This window comes from Vigna radiata, unplaced genomic scaffold (genome assembly GCF_000741045.1).
Source record: "Vigna radiata var. radiata cultivar VC1973A unplaced genomic scaffold, Vradiata_ver6 scaffold_360, whole genome shotgun sequence".
Lineage (NCBI taxonomy): Eukaryota > Viridiplantae > Streptophyta > Magnoliopsida > Fabales > Fabaceae > Vigna > Vigna radiata.
Genome location: NW_014542355.1, coordinates 198194 through 224344, shown reverse-complemented (window position 1 = coordinate 224344; position 26151 = coordinate 198194). Strand labels below are relative to the sequence as shown.

Genomic DNA, 26151 nt, shown 5'->3' with positions numbered 1-26151 from the left:
AACGATAAAACTTTTGGTTGGTTATGTCTGTGGTTTGGTGTTTAATTTTTTGCTTGTATATTGTGTTGTGACTTTCAACATGTATGATTCAGTTTATTGATACAATCCCATTCTTTCTAATGTTTTTAATTTTTGCTTGTTTGGTTTTGGTTCTAATGATACTCAATATTTTTAGATTGGACTCGGCTGTCCTTGATCTAGTCGCAGATGATGCTTCTGGCATTCAGAAACAAAGATCTATGTATCACTGGGATAAGGTAATACTGAAGTTGTGATTGATTTATAAAGAAGACAGTTATTTTTTAAATTTTGTTTATGGTTTTTGAAAAACGTGTCATACATCTCATGTAAACCTTTTGTGCCAGAGGAGTAAAAAGTACATCAAGTTAAACAATGGTGACCGAGTTGCTGCAAACGGAAAGGTACAATATTTATAACCCCATAGTTTATGTTGATACTTACTATGCAATATGAGGTTCTTCTATTCACTACCTTGAAGAATAAGAGCATAAATATAAAATTTCCGTTGGAGTGTAGATAAAGACAGAGAGTGGTGCAAAAACGAAGGCCACCAAGACTGGTTTGTATAAGAAGTGGAAAGAACGCTCGCATCACTGAAATTTGCGACGCTTGTCATGGTGCACCTAAGAAGCCAGCGGCTCCACCTAGGAACATTGATCCGAGTTAGTGCAAGAAGCTTGAATTCTGACTCAGACTCTATCCACCCTGCTTCATCTAGATGTAAACTTAGACCAGTTACATACCACAATTCTTTCGCAACTGCATTTTGTGCTCATAATTTGGCGATGTATAGGAAAACGTATTTTACAGAACACTTTTGAATCTGACCAAGATGTTACATCTAGCAACCACGTTGTATAGCAAACTGTTGACGTTAGTTTATTTTACAATGAATTATTCTGTAGTTTTAATTTCTTTGTCAAGTTGGTTGATTCAATTTCACCGCAATTAAGTTTTGTAAATGATGGTCCAAGCTTGAATGATACTTTCCCTCCGAAATCGTTACGTTCTTCCCATTTCATATATTCTATTCTTATATGGTTTGTGTGATTATTGATATCAAACTGATATGCTTAATAGCGTCATCAACCAATAAAACTTTAGCGAAACCTGGATTGATGCTTGGCCAGAAATTTAGTACTAGTTGATTGAAAAAACTGGTGGAGGAAATCTATTCTTTTCCTGCATAACTGTTTTTCTTTTCACTTTAGCATTGCATGATCGATGGGGTGTTGTTGAGGTGGCCGTCACATATTGTTTGGATTTTTTTTTTCAAATATGGGGAAAATTATTAATCAAGATGAACAAAATCAAAGCAGAATATGGACAATTACGACCTAAATACTGAGAGAGCTATATTGCATCAAGCCTTAATATACGATAGACTTTAAAGGAAAACGCAAGTCTATAGCTACTAGCAAAAGATATTAAATAATGATAATCAACCATATATAAAGTAAAACAGCTAAACATTTTATTGCTTTGGAAGGGACCTATTGAATAAATATTGAAAAAACATCAGAACATAGGACACAAATGTAAAATTACGTGCGCAGTGGTCTAGTTGAAATTTTAGCACTACTAAGTCCACGGCAGGAGAACTCCTACAAGTTAAAGACAACTCACCTACCACAGTTTTCCCCCACAGGTCCAACATCTACTACACCGGTCATCACACATACTACACTTACACTAACCATCAACACAGTTCCTTCCACCAATCCAGTCCACAACATCCCCCACCAAACCAGCTGCAAAACCTATGAGAGACTCTATCTCCTCCAAACACATGCTGAAACCAATTCACCACCACAAGAACTGCTTCCAAATTGAATTAAAATAAACGAAGGACAACAACAAACATGCCAAAACCTTTTAAATTTATGAAGGTATAAAGGACTCATTATTGATTCTAACTTGAGCAAATATATATTAGCAGCAAAAGTTAGTCCACATCTACACAATAAGGAAAGCCAATATCTTGAAGTGTGATTCTCCCTCTTACAAATCATTTACATGATCAGTACAGAGAGGGAGACGCTTACAGTTTAGGCTTTCATGAATTACACCCATCCCTTGCAACCATTTTCTTTCTCTGATGAGTTCACATTCAATTTGTTGTACAGCCAATGGACCCAATATAAGATTGTGGTTGTTTTGTCACAGAAATGGGCAATGCATTGTGATGGAGGTTCACTGGATGTCAACCTTACTACAGCCAAAGATAAAGCCCCATCTACTGGTTTGGGAACAGAAATATTTCTATCTCCCATCATCTTAACCTCTCTTTCAGTTGGAAAATGCATTTCATGATTTCCATTCATATCATTGAGCTTCAAATCTATTAGGGTATTGCCAACACCTTAACAAGATTAAAGATGGAAGGAAAGAAATTGTAATTACCTAATGATTAAAACTACAGATAGTATAAATATGGAGGTTAACTTGAAAGTAAGCATTATAATGAAGTAACCAAAATAGGAAAATTAATACCAAATAAATTCCCGGAAGTAGCTTGAGCGGGAAAGGGGCGAGTAGAAACAACCACAATTACGAATAAAACAAAGTGAAATATGAACATTAAGCAATAAACATGGTCTACTTATCTAGAATATAGTTTCACTCCAAAATTAAAAACTGTTAATCAAAGTTTTGTTCTGTATTGGCACTCTTGGTTCCCAACTGTTCTATTAGAAATATTAATTGCAACATCACAAGACGTGGAGGAAACAACATGGACTTTGATAAACCCTAAGATGTTGACTTTGCCGGAAATCCTCACAAAAGTATTTAGGGGCAATGTACCAGATGTGACATCAGAGAAAAGTTGGGAATTGGAGAGCAAACGGTCGGCCATAATGGTGAGGGTGAGGTTGAATCCTTTGGTCTCACCAGACGAAATCTCTCCAGCAGGGATAGGGACTTCACCTATCAGCTGTCCTCTGTAATTGAGGTGAGCGGTGCTATCTGAGTACTTGAATCCAACCTTGTTTGGGTTCTTCACCGAGACATCCGTCCTCAGAGTCACATTCAAATCTACCCTTAGCCTTGCTATATCCAAACTCATGTGAAAATCCTCTAGCTTCGTTGAGTCCACAACGGTAGTAGGATGCTTGGCTTTGAAAACAGTCAAAGCTAGTATCACAATTACCAGTACAAGTGCAATAACAACACCTGTCACTATCAGGCACACTTTTCTCCCTTTACCAGATCCTGCCTTCATTCTGTTTTCCTTCTTACAGTCAAGCAAATGTGTAGTTTTAGTTAAAAATATAAACAATGACTCATGACACATTTATCATTGATAACATACCAACTAAAAGTATCTTTGGGGCATCAACTTTTTATTTTTTTCTTCTTGTGAGTGAGTAGTAGGTTTTTTTAGGGTAAATATATCATAACTTGCAGGGTTGCCCTTCCCATTGACATGCTCAAGTATTATTAAGAAAAAAAGAGCCACAGTTTAATTTCTTGGTTTTTCAATTTTCATTTCTTTGACATAGATGTTTTCTAACAAATGCAAAAAAGGTCATAACTTTCCTATAATCAGTTTCTTGGTCAGATCATTCAATATTAATTTAGAACTTTAAAAAAAAAAAAAACATTTAAAACACCCAGGGATATTGTGACTCAAGATACAAGTAAGACGAAAAGTGAAATACCTTGGAATTGAGGTTATCTGTGTAAACTGAATCTGCTCCTGGAAGATGAAATCCCTCAAAATGCAATCCTAATTCAAGTCAAGATCAAGACCTAATTCAAGTCAAGATCAAGACCGTATCAAAGCATTCAAATTTATAATCGGGACAAGATAAACTCAAAACCCTAATGACGAGAATGCCTGTGGCCAATCACGAAAATGATAAGAAAAAGCAAAAAAAAACATATTATAGATGTGAAAGTTGAAGGGGAACGCGTAGATTTAAACTTCACAAGTTTTTCAACGGAGACGCCATTAAAAGGCACGTTACAGTGTTTATTGGGCTGAGTTGTGACAGAATAACTAACTGCACACTTTCAGTCTAATACACTTCATCTCATACATAGTATTCAGTATTCTTTTTAATGCTTTAACAGTTGTCATGATAAAAAGCATTAAAAAAGTGTTTAAAAGTATACTAATATTTCTCTTTGAATTAATTGCGTCATAAAAAAATATTAAGAATTTATTTTTTAATGTTTTTCTATACATGCGAATTTAGCAACTTTTTGTTTAACCTTTTTGTATTAAAGTTTTTTATTTGAATTTTCGTGTTACTTATTATACTTGATTTTCTATTTTTTAATATTTTCCATTATGGAACAGCGCACTCTGTTGAGTTATCTACCTAAGTTATGAGTTAATACGATGTCCATGAATTTAATTTATGTGAAATTTAACTAATAATTAAATTCTTATTCTTTTGCACAACAATATTGTTTTTTAGTTATTATTGGGGCTTTGTTTTTCAAATAAAACAGAATGTTCATTTTCAATAAGATTCATGTATTGAAAGGTAAAGTAAAAGTACAATGTATTTTTTTTTATTTCTAGAACAAAGTGTATTTATAAGAGATGATAATTTTTCACAAATGAGACAAGATACACGGTCAACTTTCTTATTTTAAGCATTTAACATAACTTCAAAATCATTTGTTTCAATTTCAATTTCAGGTGCATTATGTTTGTTTGGATTTAAAGACGAATACGGGTGAATTTGAGAAGAAAAAGAGTTGAATGTGAAATTGTTTAGATTAAGAAAAGATAAGATAAAAAGTGAAGGAATTTGAGTGAGTAATGTGATAGGTTTAATAAATTAAAAAAAAATGTTTTAATTTGCAAAAATAAAAGATTATTATTTCGTCTTTAGTCATAAAAATAATTAAAAAGAATATATATTATTATTATTTTAAGTTTTTTTTTCATTTGGAGGGACTTAATCTTTTTCATCCATCTAAACTTCTTCTTTCTCCGGTTAAAAGTCTAAAAGTCAACTACTATAGTTTTACAGCTCCGTATCAAAGTTAGGGTTGGACAAAAATAACTAAACTACACTGTATTTTATTATACTAAAAAAAACTAATCCATTTTTACTATAACTTAAATATATTATTTTATGGTTCAGTTTTTAAATACTGAACTTAAGAAATTTTTGGTTAACTATAGGTAATTGTACTGTATTTTAAACCCCTTCTTCTCATGCATCATTCCCTCTCATCTTCCTTCCACATTTCAAGAAAAACACTTGTATATACCATTAAATCTCAATATAACATTCATTAAAACATATTAATAATATATATTTAAAATTTGAAATGCTCATGTATTAAATTAAATGTGTGTAAAGTCTTATCATATATTATAATTAATAACTCATGTATTAAATTGAATGCATGTAAAGTCTTATCATATATTATAATTAATAACGAGTGATATAATTTCAAATGACATGATTAATTATTACTATTCTTTAATTATTTTTCTATCTATTTCTCCACACATTAAATTTTTAAAGTCATTATTTCAAAATTATTTATTTTTAAAAGTTTTATAATTTTTACGTTAACGTTCATACACAATTTTATTATTTCAACGTTATCTTTCATATACATGCAAAATATTTGTTTATATTATTTATAATAACAAAAAAGTTAACATCGGGAATAAATAAGAATAATATTAATTATTATATTAATAATAAAGTTATTAAATCAAAATTTTAATTTTAATTAAATTAAATATTACTAGGTGTTAATATTTATTTTACATTTATAATAAAATTCTCATGCAATCTCCTAAAGATTAATGAAAAAGAAGAAAACAAAATAATCTAATAAGCAAAAAAATTATATGGCTTAAGTGACTTTTTAAGTTTTTCAGAAAACAATTTTGAAAAAACGTCATTTGTTTGAACGAAAATAAAATTAAAAAAACATAGTTTTGATATTTATTCATGAGTGGAAATCTTAAGCTTAAGTTAAAATATAAAAAATTAGTTTATAAAATTAGTGCAGTTTACAATTCAGTTAGTATAGTTTAGTTCAGTTTATATTGTAGTTTAGTACAATTTAGTATAGTTCAGTTCAATTAGTAGTTCAGTTTATATTGTAGTTTAGTACAATTTAGTACAATATAGTTCAATTCATTTTGATAAAACAAAAAATAATTCAGTTCAGTTTCTAACTGAACTATTTTACAGTTCAGTACAGTTTTTAGTAGTTCAGTGCAGTTCCATTTGCTCACCCCTAATCAGAACAATTGCCTTAAGCATAATTGACACCGCATCCCCGTGTTATTTCCTTCTTCTTTTTTTCAAATTACGTAAATCATCCACATTCTTCCTAAAAAAGGATAGAATCGATTCTTCCCAAATAAGAGAAAGGATAATCGATTCTCCTTCATTCAAAATTTTCATAATAATACCCTTCTTCTTCCTATATATCAAAGCTTCTTTCCATCCATTCATTTATCCATTCAACTGCTCACATCCATACTTGCTCTCCTCTTGTCAATGCAACTGTAGAAACATTATTGACACCCATTCAGAAAGATATAATGAGTTTTTTACATTCAAATTGTTTAAGAAAAATACGCATGGACATTATTCAAGGGTAGTTTAGCATATTCACATTTGATGAGTTGGTTTTCTCAAGTTATCTTTGCATTTGAGCGAATATCATATTTCAGCCTTTCTTGCAATTCTTTGCTCCTAAATCTCATCAAATCAACAAAAGTAAGCATACACTTTTTATGTTCTTCATTCATTAATAAATTCACAAAACTAAACATAAGTGGAATTATTATATAAATGTCTCACACATAACATAGTCCTTTAAAAAACACATTAGGAGGAATTCGATTGCATATGTTTGTTCTTAAGTACATTGTCTATAATAGTGAAATTCACTTAACCTAAATATAGATATAAGTTAAGGACCAAAATTTAATCTCATCAACAATCAATTATACTTTAGGATGTTTTTTCATTTGTAAATTGTTATAATTGATGATTATATTTTATATCTCATTTAGAATATTTAATCTAAACATTTTAAAGAATAATTAGGTTTAAATCTAATGTTTTAATTCATACCTATCCAAATGGAATTAATTGAGCTATGAATAAAATCATTCATTTCTTAATGCTCAACGATATATGTTTTAGGTTAAAAAAAACTTGTATTAGACACTTTAGCTAAATGAATCTAATTAAGTAATATAGTTTGTTGAATTTCACTAGACAACTTGATGAATTATCCATAGGTTGAGTTTTGACGATATGATAATCTCCTATATGTTTCATGAATGTTATAACATTTGCCTTATATAGTTGAAGTGAAAACAAACTCATAAGTTGTTTATAAGTGATGGAAGACCATCTAATGAACCTACAAATAATGCTAGCTAGATGAATTAGAGATTTTCTAGTGACTTAAAGAAGCTTAACGAAGAAGTAAAATATTCTTAACGATTCAAAAGAGAAGAAGATACATGACAAGTCCTCTAATTAATTATCATGTTAAGTCGTTTAATCAGAGTATCACTAGAATCATTTGTATTGCTAGACTCATGTACTCTGAAGACATTAGACTGTCTTCTTTATGGATCACTAGACTCTTTTACTTTTTGAAAATATTAGACTCGTTTAATAAATGTATTGATTAGAATCATCTAACGTTCTAAAGAACCATTGTAATGTCTACTGCTTTGAACCTTATGCAAACAAAATCTATTACTTGAAAAAAAAATTGTTTAATTTTATGAACCACAATCTATTCGTTTGAATCATATAAAACACTTAATCTCTTGTAATACAATATCTTTGCATTTTTCTTTCAAGTTGAATATTTATAAAATAATATATCAATAAAGATTGATACTAAAATATTTACAACCGAATATTAATTAATTTGGATCGATTAAATCAAAGTACAAACTTTATATCTAAGAAACAAATTTGATCACCAAAAAGTATTAAAGATAGATGTGGAGCACAACTTTATTCATTATCCATGATTTATCACCTATTATACTACATCAAATCTTATTTTCATATTTATAATGTCTTTCATTATCTTCCACATCAAATTCTAAATTTATTCGATTGATTCTTTTGTAATTTCATAATTAATTATGAGATTTTGTACAATTAAAGTATTGTTTTTCAGTTTGTATAAAACAAAGTCTTATTTAATTATTATTTTTGAAAATTGATTTTCACTCTTATTATTGATTATGGTTTTAAAATGCTTGATGATAATTCAACTTTATTCTTTCATTAAAATTCTTGACAGTTTACATAAATAAAAACATAAGTTATCAATCATTTATAATTTCAACTCGTCAAAAAAATCATTATAACATGAACAAAAGACATACATATGACATTTTCTTCTTTAAAACAACCAAAAAAAACATTTCATTATCCTCTATAATCATTTACTAAAATTACACAAATAATCGTGATACAAATTAATTATAATTATATCCTCATATTCCTCCTCTTTTACATTATTACCAAGTAACTAAGGTTTAATGAATTTCATAAAACAATAGCATCCATTTAATGTTTCCTTTTTTTTAAGTTGTCAAACAATTTATCTACACCTATTTTATCATGATGTATTTACAAAGTATTAAGATGAATAAAAATATATGAAAATCGTTTACAAACTCACATGTACTTTTGTTTATAATTTTTATCATCAAATTATTTAGCATTTTTTTTATATATATAAAGAAAACAATAACACTTTAACATAGTTATACTAAGTTTTAAAGAAATCTAATTAAGTATAAGGAACACTTCATTCACATAAGGTTTCACCAACACCCTTTTTTTGTCACCTACCAATTAACGTGCTGATAAGTGTTCTTGTAATTGCGAGAAGAAATAATTCATAAAAAAAGAAAAAGGTTATATGCAATGAGTACACAATAATGACGTTTTGATAGGTCAATGGAATCGAGAAAAGTTTAATTATGTAGGTATTGCATATAATGATTTAAACCTGAGAAAAATAATCCTAAAAAATAGGATAAGTTTTTTAAGTATAAAATGAATTAATCAAAATATTGGTACCCACCTAACTCGTGATTCATGAATACCAAGGTTAATATAATCTAAATGTGAGTTTAGACACATTAACCAAATTTCCAAGACTTTAGTACTAAAAATGGTTAACTTGAAAGCAATGCAATACCCACTATTAATAATACTTAGTTAACACTAATACACCGCATTTATTCTATTAACACTTTAGTTTCGTGTTGTTAATTCATATACTTTTTTTTTATTGTTTAAATTTCGAGTAATTATTAATACGAGATTCTCTAGTTTATTAAATAAGCCATTCATTATTAATTATTAATGTAGACACTGATATGTAGGAAGGGAAATTAATATATTTTATTAGGATAATATATTGTATTAAATATGCTTTCTCCGCAAAAAATTATAATCATTACGAAATATAAAGTTATCATTCGAAAAAAAAATCTTAAAATCTAGAATTTAAACACGAAATCATAAACTAGCTGATTAACTCGCATAATCTGCAGAAATAATGTAAAACATTCAGACATTTTAAAAGAAATAAAAACTATATAGTAACGTTATTTTGGAATTTCCAACTATACTATGATGAGAAATATTTTAGAATGTAAAATAATTAAATAGAAATGAAAGCATGAATTAATAATAACAGAGAAAAGAAAAGAAATGTTGCACAGAAGAGGAGCGTGAAAATTAATTGTATATTTAAAACGCAATAATAATAATTATAAAGAAGCAAATGAAAAAGTATATTAGAATTAAAGAAAGAAAAAAAAGGAAGGAAAGCGATAAAGAAATAAATAGTGGAGTACGATGAAAAGCAAAATCAGAAAAAGCGATTAAATATGGCATTAAGGAGGGAGCGAGTGAGCTGAAAAGAATTACGGAAGAAACAGAACGGGGGGAGAAGGCGAAGCATGAAAAACTGGTCCTGCCGGACACCACCACCACCACCACCGTCAGCACCGTCGTCTACTACTCCGCAACCACCACCGCAACAATTGCTCCAACGACGTCGTTTTCCCGCTCCACCACTTGAATGAATGGGAAACTGCGGAACCAGAGAGGAATCTGCCGTAGTTTCCAACGCGCAAGGTTCCAGATCTAGGGCTCGCAATTTTCGTATTAATTAGTTGCATCGTTTACTAATCGGCATTCTCTTCAATTCAATTTCACCGTGTTAACTCAGAAACTCGCTCGCTCACTCACACACATTGTTTGTATTTTGGTTGCTTCAGTTCAGCAGCTTCACCATGCGGCGTCCTTGGGCGCCAGTGCGAGGAGTCAGAATGCCGGTAGCGAGAAGAAGCATGGTCACGGTCACGGTCACAGACACAATCTGAGTGAGTGCGCTTCGGATCTGAGCGAAGCTTGTTCGACACCGCGAGGTAACAGTAGCAACAACACGCACGTGATATCGTTCACGCTCTACGAGTTGGAGACCATAACGAAGAGCTTCCGCGGAGACTACATCCTCGGCGAGGGAGGGTTCGGCACCGTTTACAAAGGCTACATTGATGAGAACGTCAGAGTGGGACTCAAATCGCTTCCTGTAGCGGTTAAGGTTCTGAACAAGGAAGGATTACAAGGACATCGAGAGTGGCTTGTGCGTTTTGCTTTTGCATCTTCTTTTTTACTTAATTAATTTGTTTATTTAATTTTGTGATTTGTGTTTGTGTGTGTGTGTGCAGACGGAGGTGAATTTTCTAGGGCAGCTAAGGCATCCTAATCTGGTGAAGTTGATTGGGTACTGCTGTGAAGATGATCATAGGCTGCTTGTGTATGAGTTCATGTTCCGAGGGAGTTTGGAAAATCACTTATTCCGAAGTACGGCCGGTTTTACGCTTTTGAAATGAAAATTTTCTTTTCGTTCTTGCTAGTTTAGGAAGGGAATGGGTTTGGATCTACGCGGAGAGAGATTTCTAGTATTTTTGTCAAAGAGTAAAACAGTTATGGTAAGTATATACGAACACACCGCGAATGGGTAATTTAATTAGGTTATGTTTGGATTGATTTCTTAACTAGTATTTCAAAAGAAATAAAATAGAAAGTAAAATGAATCAAACTTGGCTTTTGGAGAAGTTAGACAGATTTTAACTCATGGTAGGGGTTTGATTTTGTTTTATCTGCTTTTTTCTTTTCCTTGTAAGTGATTACTTAGAAGTTTATTCGAACCGGGTCTTAAAGTGTAACATGCATTATTGGGATTGGATTTGGCTTTGCTGATGCGAGGAAGTTATGGGTGTTGATTGGAAAATCAATGAAGTATTTGAAAGGAACTGTGCTGTTACACAAGTGTTATAGTACTTCGTAATAGAATCTAGGCTACCGAGTGCAGTACACTTATAATGCACTAGAATTTCTACGGAGAAAGTGGATCTGTGTGGGAATGTGCTTTGAATTGATAAAACGATATTGTTTCTAGAGTTTCAATTTAAGCTCTCAAAGATTCCCTGCTTTATTTTAATTCTGGATATATTGTCAGTGTTGTTTCCTCAGTTCAAGATATCACAGCTTTACAGTTTACAACTAATGATGCACGCATGCACTTTTGTATACGGTTAATTTAGAATCTGGAAACGTTGTTACTGATATGCTTCATTATATTTCATTCACTGTGTGACTAGATAAATCATCATGAACAATAACTTGTTCTGATTTTTTGTTCATTATCAGTTGTAATACTAAGTTAAGCTCAGACTTTTGTCTTCGGGTGGTTTTCAACTTGTGGACATGACCTTTCTTGATTCTTCCAGAGGCAACTGTCCCCTTATCATGGGCTACAAGAATGATGATTGCTTTTGGAGCTGCAAAAGGACTTGCATTTCTCCACAATGCTGAAAGGCCGGTTATCTACCGTGACTTCAAAACGTCTAATATATTGTTGGACTCGGTAAGTTTCTGGTATTTTAAGGTTAATTTATCCTCTCTCTCCGTTGCATTTTATGGCTGTTATAAAGGAATTACTATTTTTTTCACTGTGATACCAAATGACTCCATAGGATTATACAGCAAAGCTTTCTGATTTTGGACTAGCTAAAGCAGGACCACAAGGTGACGAAACCCATGTATCCACTCGAGTCATGGGTACATATGGTTATGCTGCCCCTGAATATGTAATGACTGGTATGACCTTTGTTTTTCAAATATGTTCAATTTGTAAAATGAAAGGAAACTACAAATTGCTTTAAAACTTGAACTCGAATAAAAGAATTTTGTACTCACATATTTTGTGACGTGAATTAGCCAGGTGAAAATTGTTGAATGGACCAAGAAAGACAGTTTATGAAATAGCTATTTTGGAATCAAGCTATTGTTATCACATTAGGGATCAATCTCCTTCAAAACGATCTAAACATTCCTTTAAATATAATATGAAGACCATTTTCTCATTATGTGTCCTGATGTTTTCGAAATAAACAAGCATTTTTACATTATATTGTTGCATATTTAAGCGTGCATTGACGCATCTAAATTTTGCATTTGTGAAAATGGTCAGGCCACCTGACGGCTAGGAGTGATGTCTATAGTTTTGGTGTTGTTCTTTTGGAGCTCTTAACGGGGAGGAAATCAGTTGACAAGACCAGACCTGGCAAGGAACAGAGCTTGGTAGATTGGGCAAGGCCAAAGCTAAATGACAAGAGAAAGCTGCTACAGATAATTGATCCTAGATTGGAGAATCAATACTCAGTGAGGGCTGCACAAAAAGCGTGTAGCTTGGCTTATTACTGTTTAAGTCAAAATCCCAAAGCGAGGCCCCTAATGAGCGATGTAGTAGAGACATTAGAACCCTTACAAAGTTCCAGTGTTGGTGCAGGTGAAGTCTCATTATCAGGATCAAATAGTGTGACTGCTGGGCCTTTTGCCATGAACAAAATATCTGACTACCGTATGCGTCAAAGGTTCTCAAACAACGTTGGTCCCGGTTCTGCGTGTCGATCTCCAAACCCAAATTGTTCACCAGGTGCCCCAGCAGCACTACGGGTGAGATGAGAATCTCATGCCGCATTAAAACCCTGTCTTCTTGGTGTGCTTCTCGAACCTTCACTTATCTCAAGAAATAGTAGTTGTTAAAATGTTGGTGCATCCTTGTTTTTGTTGCTTTGTACATGATAATGTGACAAGAACTTAGCCCGGTGCATAATTTTTGTATGGTTGTTTGGGCTTTGTGTTAATCTGGGTGGGAATTATTGTGTGGAAATCTGTGTAGTTGTAATGATGGTGGCATCAGAACTAATTTAACTGGCTCCTCCTCACATCATCAGCAGTGGAAGGGAAAGACGACCCAAACACGTAAGTACCTAATGATGTATTTTATTGAAGATTATTAGGGAAACTGAGGGTAAGAAGAGACAATCATAGTTAACATTTCTATATCATTCTGTCTCTTGAAGTGACTAATTCGTATTTTAAAAAATAAAGATGGAGGGTCATTTTCAACCTTTTTAAGGTTTTTCTAACCTTTCTACTTTCAACTCTTGCAACTTGCTCCACCTTTTGTAGTTCATACCATCTTGGCTATAATATAATAATCAGTTTGTTCAACAACCCCAGCTTGAAATGAATCAATCTAGTTACTTTTCTTTTGGAAGAAAAACAATTCAATTTTTTAACTCTTAATATAACAAACTGCTTCTTTAAGAATTAAAGCGTCACTTTGTAAACTAATCCACCATTCGAGAAAGACTTTTCACTTGTAGTTGTCATGTATCGATTTCTTTTCCATATTTATCTAAATCTATCATATTAAATATATTTAAACATAAATCTAATGAATATGAAAAAAAAAATTGTCAAATTATGGAATTAACACTCTCAGAAGTAGAGGTAACATTTCTTACATGAAATTGCTGGTAAATTTCAACAATTAAGTGAATTTATTATAGGTTCAACATAATTAGCCTCAAGGATTTAATGAAGAGGGAGTGGAAAGAAAAAAAGAAGAGAAATTAATGAAAGAAAGTATAAATAATGGTTGCTTAACTGGAAAGAAATAAAATATAAACAGAAAGTATTTTATTAAAGAGAAGTAAAACATAAATACTCTAAAACTTACCTATTTATTTAATAGAAATTATTGTGTTTTCATATTAATTTAATATTTCTCTTATTAATACTATTTTATTATTATTATTATTATTATTATTATTAGGTTTGAATATATTTTTGCAAATTTTAAATTCTTGCAAAAATATTTGTAAGTTTCAAATTCCTGAAATTTTCTTATTATTTTTCAGTTCTTATCCTTAAATGTAATTAATTTAACACTAAAATGGAGAATATTAATTATCTAGTTAGTACCAACATTTACAATTAAAATAGTTAACTTTTTTACGCTCGCATATATAAATCCAATAATTTAAACTTAAAAGTCGTGCTTCATTAAAACACATTTAAATTATTAGTTTTTAAATATTCTTATGATATTATAATTTTCAATGATTGTAAAATTATTTATTTATTAAAAAAAACTCGAAAGGTCAATAATACATAATATTTGCTGGGATTTAAATTATATTTAAGCCAAATATTTCATTAATTTTAAATTGTGTAAGGATAGAAAAAGAAAAAAAAAATAAAGAATGATTAATTTCAATATTAGATATAATCTTAATGTTATAACAACTAATTTTAAAATAATCAAACATATTGTATTATATTTTATTTTTATAGAAAAAGCCCTGCCATAGTACAAGAAAACTGTATATGCAAATTCGTGTCTTGAGCCCACCTGGAAGGCTAATTGTTTGAGTGATTAGTTCACCTGAATAAATCTTAATTTTCATTCAGTAATTTATGAATAAACTATAAATATATTACTTAATTAACATATACACCTAAAAATATAATTATCTTAACTTAAAATATTCTTTATTGTTTTGAATATACACTAATTTACATTTCTCACATTTAGATCACATCATCTTTATAATCTTTTACACAAATGCTATCAACATGTCCATAAAATACATTGCTAATCATACACACCACAACTTAGTTCCTATAACAAACAGAAATTCAAATCTAAAACTATTCAACTGTTATTTTTACCCAATACAATTTCTCTAAATGATCAAACCAAAAAATAATACTTAATCAGACAACAGAACTCTCCATCAAATTCTCACACACAAATAATACAATATAGGTTATTACAAAGATAAAACAAAATGAAGAAAAATAAGTTGCGTTGGGATGGTAGCATAGTTGAACATTTGGGTTGAAGAGTCCATTCAAGTAGAACTTCAAAACTTCAACTGCATAATTTAGTTGATCACCTAGTTATTTGGAAAGAACTTGTTTCATACTTGTGTCAACTGTGTTGGTTAACTTGTAGAGATGCAGAACACGATGTCCAACATAGTTTTCCAAGTCGAACAAAAACCTATTTTTCGATAAGACTGTGTTTGTGTGTGTTTCAAACGAGACACATTAGTCTCCAGACACATGACCCTTGCCCTCATAGTATCTTTTCTCACTCTCCCCTTTCTTCTCATTTCGTTTCTGCATGCCAAAGAAAACCAATAACCAGTGATGAGAACAAAAACAAACTAAAACACCATATGTTGGATGAAAACCAGACATTCTCTCTATACATGTATGTCAGATGTTCATGCACACTAGCGCTGAGGTACAACCATAACATTTTTGTCACTCCATTCATCAACGTTGAATTGTTCATCTCTTTTCCCCTCATCATTATTCACTAACATACAAATTCACACAACCTATCTGGGAATTTTCAATTTTGATGGGACATTCTAGCCATCAAAAGTTTCTGCCATTCATTCGTATAACTTAGAATCCTATGTATGACATCACTACCAATTCCCATATCATTCTCTTAAAATGGACTCAAGATACTTCGTACCAAAAAAAACCAAAATGGGATAAAAGATCGCTTTCTCAAACCAAACCAGACAAGTCATAATTTGCGGTAGTGTTTACCATTTTCATTTTATACTTTTAAACAATTTGAAATATTCTGCTTCTTTGAAATCAGAAAACAACGTAATATTCCTGTCATTTATTGTAGAAGATAAAAAACATTTCCACGAACAAACCCACCATTAGGCTCAGTGGATGGAGGTATACCTCTCTCCCTTCTAAACATTAAACGTCTGCCTGTATTACTTGCTCCAACTACTTTATATAGTAGTGTCAAGTTACCCTCAAAATTCTTGAAATCAAAGCTCATTCCAATAGGAGTGAGAAAATCAGTTCACTCCTAAGCTACCAAAAAGAATTGAATAACAGGTGTATCAAATACAAATCAACCCCATCAAACCCCTTCAAAAAAATACTTTTACTTCTGCTTTAAGGGAGTAGTTCACCCACCTTTGCCACTATATTTATAACATATGAATTTCCTCCGGACGATCAATGCCAAAGTTATTTATTTGCCAAGGAAGGCCTTAAAAAATAAAAGTTTCTAAATTACTAAACCAAGTTACCAAACAAGCCTTAAAAGTTAAAATGAGCAAACTATCATTTATATTTGTGAACAACTGCTATATATATATATATATATATATAAAGGATTAACAGAAAAAAGAAATGAGCTCCATGAAAAGACACCAGTAAGTGTATGTCTGATTTTGTTTTGAAGTGGTTAGCTAACAAGAATAACTAGGATAGAGATTGCTTTTAGAATGTTACTATATTTTTTTTTTATATTTTCCCTATGCAAATTATAATTGAGGCATTTCTTCAAATGTAGAATTCTGACATATTTTGACAAGAAATCTCATACTGCACACTAATCTCAAACTAACAATCCAAAAGAGAAGTTAACCCAACTACGAGTATATATGCATGCTCATTATACACTATACGTACCAATTTGTAACTAGAGTGTAAATGCTAAAGACCATCATAATAAGCATACTAGATATGCTAGCATTGTAATAGTAACAAGTATTACAAAATTGAAAAATAATAAGCCAAATAAGTAATCAATTGCTTCTAACCAAACAAAGGTCTGAAAGTACCTGGTATGCCTCGTGATTTGAGACAATTCTTTTAATTATTGTAGTAGTTGTTATACCTAAAGGGCTTTCCAAAACTTTGAAGATGCCCATGCTAATAGGAACAGCATATGGGTTGCATTGTTCCTATATGGAAACCAATGTCAATAACTGATAAAAGGAGGGATAGTTGGAGATGCAGAAGCAACATATATATAAAAACAAAAAGTAATAATAGTAGCACAATGTACCTTCTCAAAATCATTATTTTCTGCAACGGTTCCATGAACAACTAATGAAATGTTAAACGTAGTGATCTGCAATCAAATGAATTTAAACCAAGTGATTACTTAATTAATAGCAAAACATGTAAAATGGAACATGTTCCAACTGAACCAACCAACCAAGAAATAGTCAATAAAAAAAACTTATCTCAATAAGTAGGCTGGCTATGTTGCCGTACTTATAACTAAATTAACAATTAGACAGATGCACAGAAAACAAAATTGGGAGAGAAACAAGAGATATTGAATGCCATGAACTCAACCAACTTATGCAGTGTAATATAAAAGGGTTACACAGATAATATTATTTAGAATGATCAAAACTAACATCAAGCCAATGCAAAAAGGTAAACAAAAGAAATTTATTAGTAAACCAACACTGCCAGATCTGTATGTATTAACGAAATAAAAATCCTGATAGAAGATATAAGTAAAGTCTTGTCCTATAAACAATTTAAGGGCAACAAGGAACCATTTATCTAAAAGGATAAACAGTGAAGGTTCAGGGAATGCTCAAGTTTCCTCCTTTTATCGAATAGTGAACATCACCTAAAAGAAGACCAATTCAAAGGAGAGACATAATGCGTAATGACCATTTACTTACTTCAGAATTTCAAAATAAATAAGGGTGAATAGCACTGGCATTTCAACATATATTAATAAACCTAGTGGCTCAAGAATGTTTACAGCCATAGAAAAGAAAGAATCACCATGCAAAAAATTAATGAAAAATTAAATAAGCTAAAATGAGACTAACCATATCTTTGGACACCTCCCATGGTGCACCAATTATGACCTCATCCACATAGCGACATGCTAAAACACTCAGACTTCTTTCATGAAGATTCATGATAGGACGATGTGATCCTCTAGTTGCACTACAAAGAAAGAAATTACAATATAAAATTCCCAAACATTACCACCCTGTATGAAATATAAACAACCAAAATTAGATGCTGAAATTTTACTAATTCAAATGTAAAACTTACAATTGAACGCAAAAGAGTTTCTATTACTGTAAAACAGTTTTTGGCAATGATGCAAGCCCAATAACTATGGAGCCTCACTCAAACACCAAACAATGCAACAAATAAATAGAAAGGATAGATTAATCTTTAATACAAAGTTAGACAGAAGAACAAACAAATATTTCAAATAAAAAAAAACGATCATAATCCTACGGCATTTCAGAGAAAAGATAACCACTTGAGAAAATGTTAGCCCAAATGATCAAATAGAAGCCAACAACATACATAAAACCTTGAATTTAGAATTTTATATCACCCTATAATTCTGAACAGGCTTGAAATTAAGCAATTACCTGCATCATATCCACACACAAGATGACAAAAGTACCATTAACTTTTTTTCTACTTGGACTTCCTTCGTAGTACAATAGATGCATTTAAAGTTGCAACATAAAATGGTGCAAACAACTCCAAAGAACAGGCCCAAAAATAACTGCATCACCCCTTATAATTTTAAAATGGCAGAAAATGACTTGGCAGATTTTACATAAACCATTGTGGCAATGCAACCTCACAAGAGTGGCAGATTTTACACTAGCACTGAGGCAATGCAAACTCACAAGGGTGGCACCATGCCAACCACCTCAGACACTAGATCAGAAACTAGAATGGAATGAAAATTTATTAATCAAATCCCTAATTTCCAACAAGTACCAGTACGATAGTAGAACGGACAAGGGGAAAATGTACAATTACTGAAAAAACACATAGGACTTCAAAGCCCAGTCTCTTGCATAGTCCCATCCCACCCAATATTAATTTTCATCAGCTGACTTCCCAAATCATCTCTTGCCTGCTATATAGCAGGCTAACTAATTATAAGCCTCCTCTCAATTGACAAGGTCTAAGTAGCAAGGCCAATCTTAACACCTCCACATCAACACGATCATAGTGTGATAGCAACCCAATGACTAAAATTCAACCTGCCCGCTCACCCCCAGTCATCTAATATGTCAGGCCCCATGAAATGCTACTTTGTACAAAATTTTCCAGCCTGCTCACATCATTTAGGTGACACTTCATGATCACACAATCATCATATAGTAATTTTTTCTAGTAATGATCTTTCTGTTTTTACCTTTCTTTAAAATTTAAAAATGGTATACTTTTGATGAGTTTGATATATCAAAAAATAGTTTAATTGCTTCACTTCAGAAATTTATTATGGCCAAATGCATCTGACATTCACCAATTATCCATTCAGATAACTTCCATAGTGAATTTTCTCGTTGCCACTATGCACCATTAATAACACCGATAGTAGGTATAAAATAAAATTTCAAAAAATAAATAAAGGTGGAAAAAGGAGATATATAGGTTAACAACCTGACTGTCTGATCGGTGTGTATTCCAACAAGAAGAAAATCTCCAAGATCCCTAGCAAGCCTCAAGATCTATATAAAATAAAAGTCAGTCAAATATCCAGTCAGATCTATATAACATTAAAACAATCCAAATGGAAGTAGTAGCATATAAGCAAAAAGTATTGAAATATCCCAGTATATAATTTACCACATTACACCCTTCCAAAATAACCTCCATCTAATACACAGGCATTTATTTTGCCAGACATAACAGTTAGGCAAATGACAATATATTATTCAATAAGACCAACACCACAAAACAGGATATTAGTTATCTTATGTTTCTTTCTCACTACCCACCACACAATGTTGTGAGACAGAGACATTCGATTTGACACAGGTTCTTGTTTGGATTACTTAGCAATAAAACAGCTTACAATCAATATATTACTAAGCTGAGAGAGAGATTTTGAATAAAAGGCTGCTTTTAGGTATATGTAACAGAGTTTCTAAATTATACCTCCACATGTCCAGCGTGAAAGAGATCAAAAGCACCATCAATATATACAATGCGAGAATGAGGTCCTCGACCCTACAACAGAGTGAAAAAATTATCAAGTGACATGAAGAAATTACTGTATATAGGTACAACCAACAGAAACCATGAATCTACTTAAAATTATTTGGAGAAAAATGTTACACTATCTCAAAGTAACACAAAATAACATATATTTCTATAAGCAATGGGGAGAAATAAACCAACCATAATGATTCAATCGCAATCATAATACTAATCAGAAGACCAAATCAGCAACTTGTACAAAGAGATATGCCATAGTTACTGCCATAACTCTCAGAAAATGGAAGGAATTTGAGCTCAAAAGAGCTAACCCTGTCTGCTTGATATAGTCTCTTGGTCTCTTCACATAATCACACTCCAAAAAGAAATTAGAAAACACAGTCTTGAAATTTAAACAGAATTACTCTCCAAAACCCTTGGGTCCATTGCTAGTCAGTGAATTACTGAACCAGTTCACATCAATAGCAAAAGTTATCCAAAGAAGGTCAAGCAAGATAAGTTTCTCATGTCTCCCACAGCCAGAAAGCCTTGTTTGTAGTGACTTGTGTAGATCATTCAAAATTCAATCTACTTTTCTTCTTTTTTTCAGTTTTTCAGGAAGGTTCCTGTTTTAACAACTTCTAAGGGTAATTATGGGTTCCATTCGACCCATGAACCTGAAAAAACAGACAGGACCTAACAAATAGGTAGTCTGGGTTAATCAGGTAATCAGGGTTCGTTTTAGGTAGAAGAATGAACCTGAACAATCAGACAGGACCTAACAAAAAGGTAGTCTGGGATAATTCAGGTAATTAGGGTTCGTCTTAGGTAGAAGAATGAACCTGAACAATCANACAGGACCTAACAAAAAGGTAGTCTGGGATAATTCAGGTAATTAGGGTTCGTCTTAGGTAGAAGAATGGTAGTGATTGATTTGCGTTGTTATTCATGTAATTAAGCCAGTGAACTCAAGCTGGGTTTGTTAAGTAAAACAAAAACTCAACCTGTGCCTCACTCAAGGATCAATTATCTGATTTGCTAAATCATTTGCCTACGCCTGCTCATGGTACCATACCTACTTAAGGCTGCATTTAGATACCTTATGGAGAGTGGAATGGTATGAAATGCAAGAGAATGAATGTAATGAAATAGAATTAAGTTACCTCTTCTTTGTGTAGACATTTTTATCATGGAATGAAAAAGAAAAGGGCCAGTTTCGTCTAATAATCGCCACCCCTCCCCCCAAATTGAAAGGGGAAGAAAAAGGGTATTCGATGGAATGCATTCCATCTTCTTAAACAATAGAACTTATTATCATTCCATCCATTCAGGAACCATTACTTATATCAATAAAAGTCAGCAGTGTAAACCGAGACATTTATTTTAAACATAAAAGTCTGGAAGCCTGGGTATGTTGTATTGTCACTAGATTTGTAATTGTATGCCACCTATTCTGCTGTTTACTTATTTTTCATACACGATGGCATGAAGTACATAACTAAAGGAAAATACCTGACCTTTCTATGTCATCTTATAAAAACAAACTGTACTAACCATTAACAGTAAGCAATTAACACCTATTATCATTAGCTACAAACTCAAGTCCCAATTACCAGCTTACCTACATGGAATTTATTGATATATATAACTATAAGAGGATAAGAAATCCTCAAAATATAAACAAAGTACAAAATCTGGAAAAATAATTACTAAGAACATGTACATTTGACATAATGTCAATATCTTGTAAATCTTCCAATAACAGCCCCCCTTCCTCAACGCACACACTAAAAACTTGGCAGAACACTACAAAGAAGCCAAGTGATCGACTTGATCTCAAATTAAATGGAAACACCCATTTAAATTCTAGCATTTTTCTCAAACCATTTACACCAAAAATTGAGTAGTGAACAACGCCAAATCCATTTAGCAACAAGGTTTAATTTTGTACAATTCTCAGGCACAAGGTTTTCCTGTCATTTGATTCTCAAGTAAAAAAAAAATACTGCTAGCTCTTCCAAGCCACAAGTTTCTATAAACAACCAGAAGCCAAATTAAATTCTTAAAAGTAATGTGCATGAGAAGGAAATAAGAAAAAAAATGCATTTGTCATGATCAAAGGCTCGTCTTATAGACCAAAATCATGGTGTGAAGTAAAATACATGATTCAAGCATAGCAAATACTTTAGAAATAATGTAGAGGACTAAGGAAGTTGATAGCAAGGCAGTAAGAAATCAGAATGAAGATTTTACATGAACATACCCTCCCATTTGAGAACTGAACAATTCTACGAGATGTTGGCAGAAAATGAGATATACGAGTTCCACTTGCAGTTGCTGCAGGTGAACCAGGTTCAAACTTTGGACTGTGGCCGTTGCTGAACTGTCTTTGTAAAGAAGAATGACTGTGACTATCACTTATAGACCTTTCTCTTACACAGAGAAGCATGCGACCTGGGTAAGAAATTATATACTTCAATTCTTTATATATGCGAAGACTATAAGCGAAACCCTACCAGAAAGAAGTATAACCTTACAAGGAAAAACATCAACACCAGCTAAAGTGCAAATGTATGCTTGCATAAAGTAATCATAAACAAAAAATCATTCAGAATGGAACAATCAGTAACAACCGTTGCTAGTACCGTAATAATGGCCTAGAGGTTTCATCACATTAGGTGGACATAACCATAATCCATGGAACAATGCGGAGTAAGGAAAGCAGTCTAAAGAAAGGGTGAGGTCTGAAAAGTCTACTAAAAATTTTAGTCAATTTGTCAGAAGGGAATGTGTTGCATAATTAGAAAATTTGAGAACAAAGATAAAGATATGCACCAAAATTTCCAAATTAAGCTTCACGGCAAAACAAAGCCAGATGGGATGAACATATGTTAAATTCAAGGTCCATTTAACATTTTGCTTATATACCATGAAAAAAATATATTCGAGAGAAGAAAAGGAACATAAAGTTTAAGGAGTGATGATAAGTTATTGTCCATCAAACCAGGAAAAAAAAGATAAGGCATGAAACATAATATATATATATATAGGGAGAGAGAGATATATATATAGGGAGAGAGAGATGGAAGGATGGATGGACGGATATATATGGAATAGGATCTCTTGGTATAAGATTAAAGACTTACACCAAACATTAGTCGTCAATATCAAAAGATGTAATGGCCCAAAAATACTTGAACTAAAAAAAATTAGAAGAAAAAATAGCATGTGACTTGTTTTAAAGCATATCTTTGTCCGTTCTTTTTGCTTCCATTGTCCCCTATGCTACCACCGAAAATACTATTACCCGGGAAGCAATAATAAACCCCCAATTGTAATGAAATCTTCACAATAAATTAAATAATTACATTCATTTGAAAACAGTTCACAAAAAATGAAAGTGTTTTCCAAACATTGAATTTTTTTTAGTAATGGCTAACCCGCCAGAGCACAGCAAATACAGCAGTTTTATTTTCAGATAAAAGATTTCAAGCATTGAGAATGATTTGCAGTATTAGCATAAACAGAACTAGAAGAGATGAAATTGAGATGGATTGATTTGTACTAAAAATAAATTGTTAACTGTAATTTATGAAAAGAACAGCTTTTGCCAATTATGAATTCCTGCAAAATAAAAATTTGGTTTTAAACAAAGAGAGACCGAACTGACAAGGAGTGGGATAAAAATGATGGACAATCCAACGGCTAGTTGATGGTTGCAGCATCCTGTGGCAAATCCACACTTTCAGATTAGAAGAAGCACTGCAGCAGCTTCAGACGGAGGGGCAGCAGTATGTACCTTTCTTCAACTAAGCAACTCCTCAAATTCATCCTTTACATGAGATTGCTAGTAATTTTTAGTTTTGCCCGAGTTCATGCAGAAGAGAAAGGCCGCAGCCTAACGTGAATTTTCTTAACTATTTTTATTTTTTGGTCAAAGTAATATAAACTGTAAGATTTAGTTACATCATCAACAGTTTATATTTATACACATTAGTACTGTCAATACTCGATGCAGACATCTAAAAGTCACAATCTCTTTAACACAAACGACAAAAAGCATATTAGAAAGTATTTGTATCCAATTATTTTATGGAAACTCTACGGTAGAGACAATTGGCATGTGCAGTAGCATGATAAACAAAGAAAAAATGCAAAGCAGTAGATGTCTAACCAACAATATCAGTGCTTGAAACGCCTTCAGTGCGCTTTATCTGCTTATACCGACCAGCCTTCTTAGCATGAGCATAAGCATCGGTTCCATCCGGAAGAACGCAAGGATCGTCCCCATGAATAATGAAATCTATCTTGTACTCATCAAAAAGCTTCTTCATGAACTCCTCAGTTATCGCATAGGGAGCTTCAGGAATAACCTCATCCACCCACTTCACCGCATTCACCATCATCAACCTAACACAACAAAAACACACTAAACGCCACATCAAGATTAAAACAAACAAACAACCAAGTTTCAATAAAAAGCTAAGAATCCGGCTCCTCTAAGGTAGCAAGATTACCGTGAGTAATATGAGGCATCAATAAGACAATCAACTGTGAATACTTTAACCAAGGTTTTAAAAAAGGGTCCACGAACATTACGCTCAACGTCAAGGGCTTTCGGCAAAGGTCCACCTAGAAGATTACTACACAAATTCAAACAGCAAGCAATTCCACCTCGTTGTAGATACTTAACACCACGCAGAAGGTGAAAATCCGCGACCACAGTGTAAAACTTTGATTTTAACACATGTATGATTCGTTATACTCATGCTTATGACATAGACCGTTTCATCAACCACTGAGATCACTCATTTTATTACCCTCTAAGGCAAATTTCAGAAATTTGAGGAACCGGATCCCAAAAATAAACAAACAAATAAATGGCATTCAACACAATGCCAAAATCGCTACCTACAAGATCACCACCCCAAAAGAAACAGTAAATTAAATTACAAAAGGGATCACAAAGATGAAACCTTTCGTGAAGAGGGGTAACGGGAGGACCCTTGTTGGCAATGATCTCGGCGTCACTAACAACTCCAACAATCAATTGGTCACCCAGTGCACGAGCTTGGCGAAGGGCATTGCAGTGGCCATAATGCATCATGTCAAAGCAACCATCCATGTAGACACGAACGGGTTTCTTGTTGCGTCTTCGGCTCTTCCAGAACATTCCAAGCTGGCTAGAGTATGCACCCAACAGTGACACCCCCACGATCACCCCTCCCACCACGCACGTCACCACCCATTTCGTCGCCGTCGCCGGCTTCTCCGTCACCGCCTCGTAACTACTCATTTTCCCTCTCTCTCTCTCTTTCTCTCTCTCCCTCTCTCGATGTCGATGTCTGTGTATCACCGCTTCTTCTCCTTCCTCATTCGTAGCACCACACACAAATGGAATGGAAAGGAATGAAAAGCGTAGCGAATTGGAATTGCGAAAGCAAAATATTCGGCCTTGGTACGACAATTCTAATTCTAAGATTCCGTAAAACTGGGCCAACTGTCGGGTTTGGATATTTGTTCAAACCGAACCGACAATGTTCCAGACACAGCCCATGGTTTGTCTTTTTTTATTTAAATATTATCACTTTTCTGTTGATTTTACTTTCTGCACCCCCACAATTTCTTATTACATATTTTGGTAACTTTTAAAAAATATTTTTAGAAATTTTTGAAACAATATTTTCAGAATATAGTTTTTAAAACAAAAAAAAAAAGGATTTTAGAACAAAATTTCTCAAATACAAAAAATACATTCCGAAAATGGAATTTTCTTCGAAAAATATCTATTTTTCAAAACAAGTCCTTCCAGCTTAAATATGTTTTAAAAATACATGAAATATGTTCCGAACAAAAAACTTTCTTTATTTTCTTTTTTCTTTTTCTTTCCTTCTTTATTTGCAATAGCGGTGATGATGAAAAATATAATAAAGGTATATAGTTTAGATAATGG

At 32.5% G+C, this 26151-nt stretch overlaps 3 protein-coding genes and 1 long non-coding RNA gene across 6 annotated transcripts; 2 read left to right on the top strand and 2 right to left on the bottom strand.

Annotated features, from left to right (window-relative positions):
* Positions 1–202: 202 nt before the first annotated feature.
* Positions 203–1387, top strand: LOC111240826. The gene is made up of 3 exons (XR_002666412.1): positions 203–257; positions 366–422; positions 538–1387. It is a non-coding gene; the product is annotated as an uncharacterized LOC111240826 (long non-coding RNA).
* A 1098-nt stretch (positions 1388–2485) lies between these two features.
* Positions 2486–4049, bottom strand: LOC106779604. 2 transcript variants are annotated; one of them, XM_014667745.2, is made up of 2 exons: positions 3684–4049; positions 2486–3256 (listed from the first exon to the last, which is right to left on the bottom strand). In XM_014667745.2, exon 2 carries the CDS (start codon positions 3242–3244, stop codon positions 2666–2668), a length of 579 nt encoding a protein of 192 aa, XP_014523231.1. In that variant the 5' UTR covers positions 3245–3256; positions 3684–4049; the 3' UTR covers positions 2486–2665. The 2 variants fall into 2 exon arrangements, with proteins under 2 accessions (XP_014523231.1, XP_014523232.1); XM_014667746.2 differs by having other exon boundaries at positions 2486–3253.
* A 5804-nt stretch (positions 4050–9853) lies between these two features.
* LOC106779602 (probable serine/threonine-protein kinase PBL8) lies at positions 9854–13505 on the top strand. Its single transcript, XM_014667744.2, has 6 exons — positions 9854–10151; positions 10295–10662; positions 10748–10883; positions 11813–11949; positions 12059–12182; positions 12556–13505. The coding sequence occupies exons 1-6, from the start codon at positions 10100–10102 to the stop codon at positions 13047–13049; spliced, it is 1311 nt and encodes a 436-aa protein (XP_014523230.1). The 5' UTR covers positions 9854–10099; the 3' UTR covers positions 13050–13505.
* Positions 13506–14950: 1445 nt separating this feature from the next.
* Positions 14951–25699, bottom strand: LOC106779607 (ethanolamine-phosphate cytidylyltransferase). 2 transcript variants are annotated; one of them, XM_014667755.2, is made up of 9 exons: positions 25175–25699; positions 24373–24608; positions 22462–22652; positions 20160–20231; positions 19662–19729; positions 18065–18185; positions 17275–17340; positions 17048–17170; positions 14951–15560 (listed from the first exon to the last, which is right to left on the bottom strand). In XM_014667755.2, the coding sequence occupies exons 1-9, from the start codon at positions 25492–25494 to the stop codon at positions 15489–15491; spliced, it is 1269 nt and encodes a 422-aa protein (XP_014523241.1). In that variant the 5' UTR covers positions 25495–25699; the 3' UTR covers positions 14951–15488. The 2 variants fall into 2 exon arrangements, with proteins under 2 accessions (XP_014523241.1, XP_022632356.1); XM_022776635.1 differs by having other exon boundaries at positions 24373–24627; positions 25175–25310.
* Between the last annotated feature and the right edge of the window lie 452 nt (positions 25700–26151).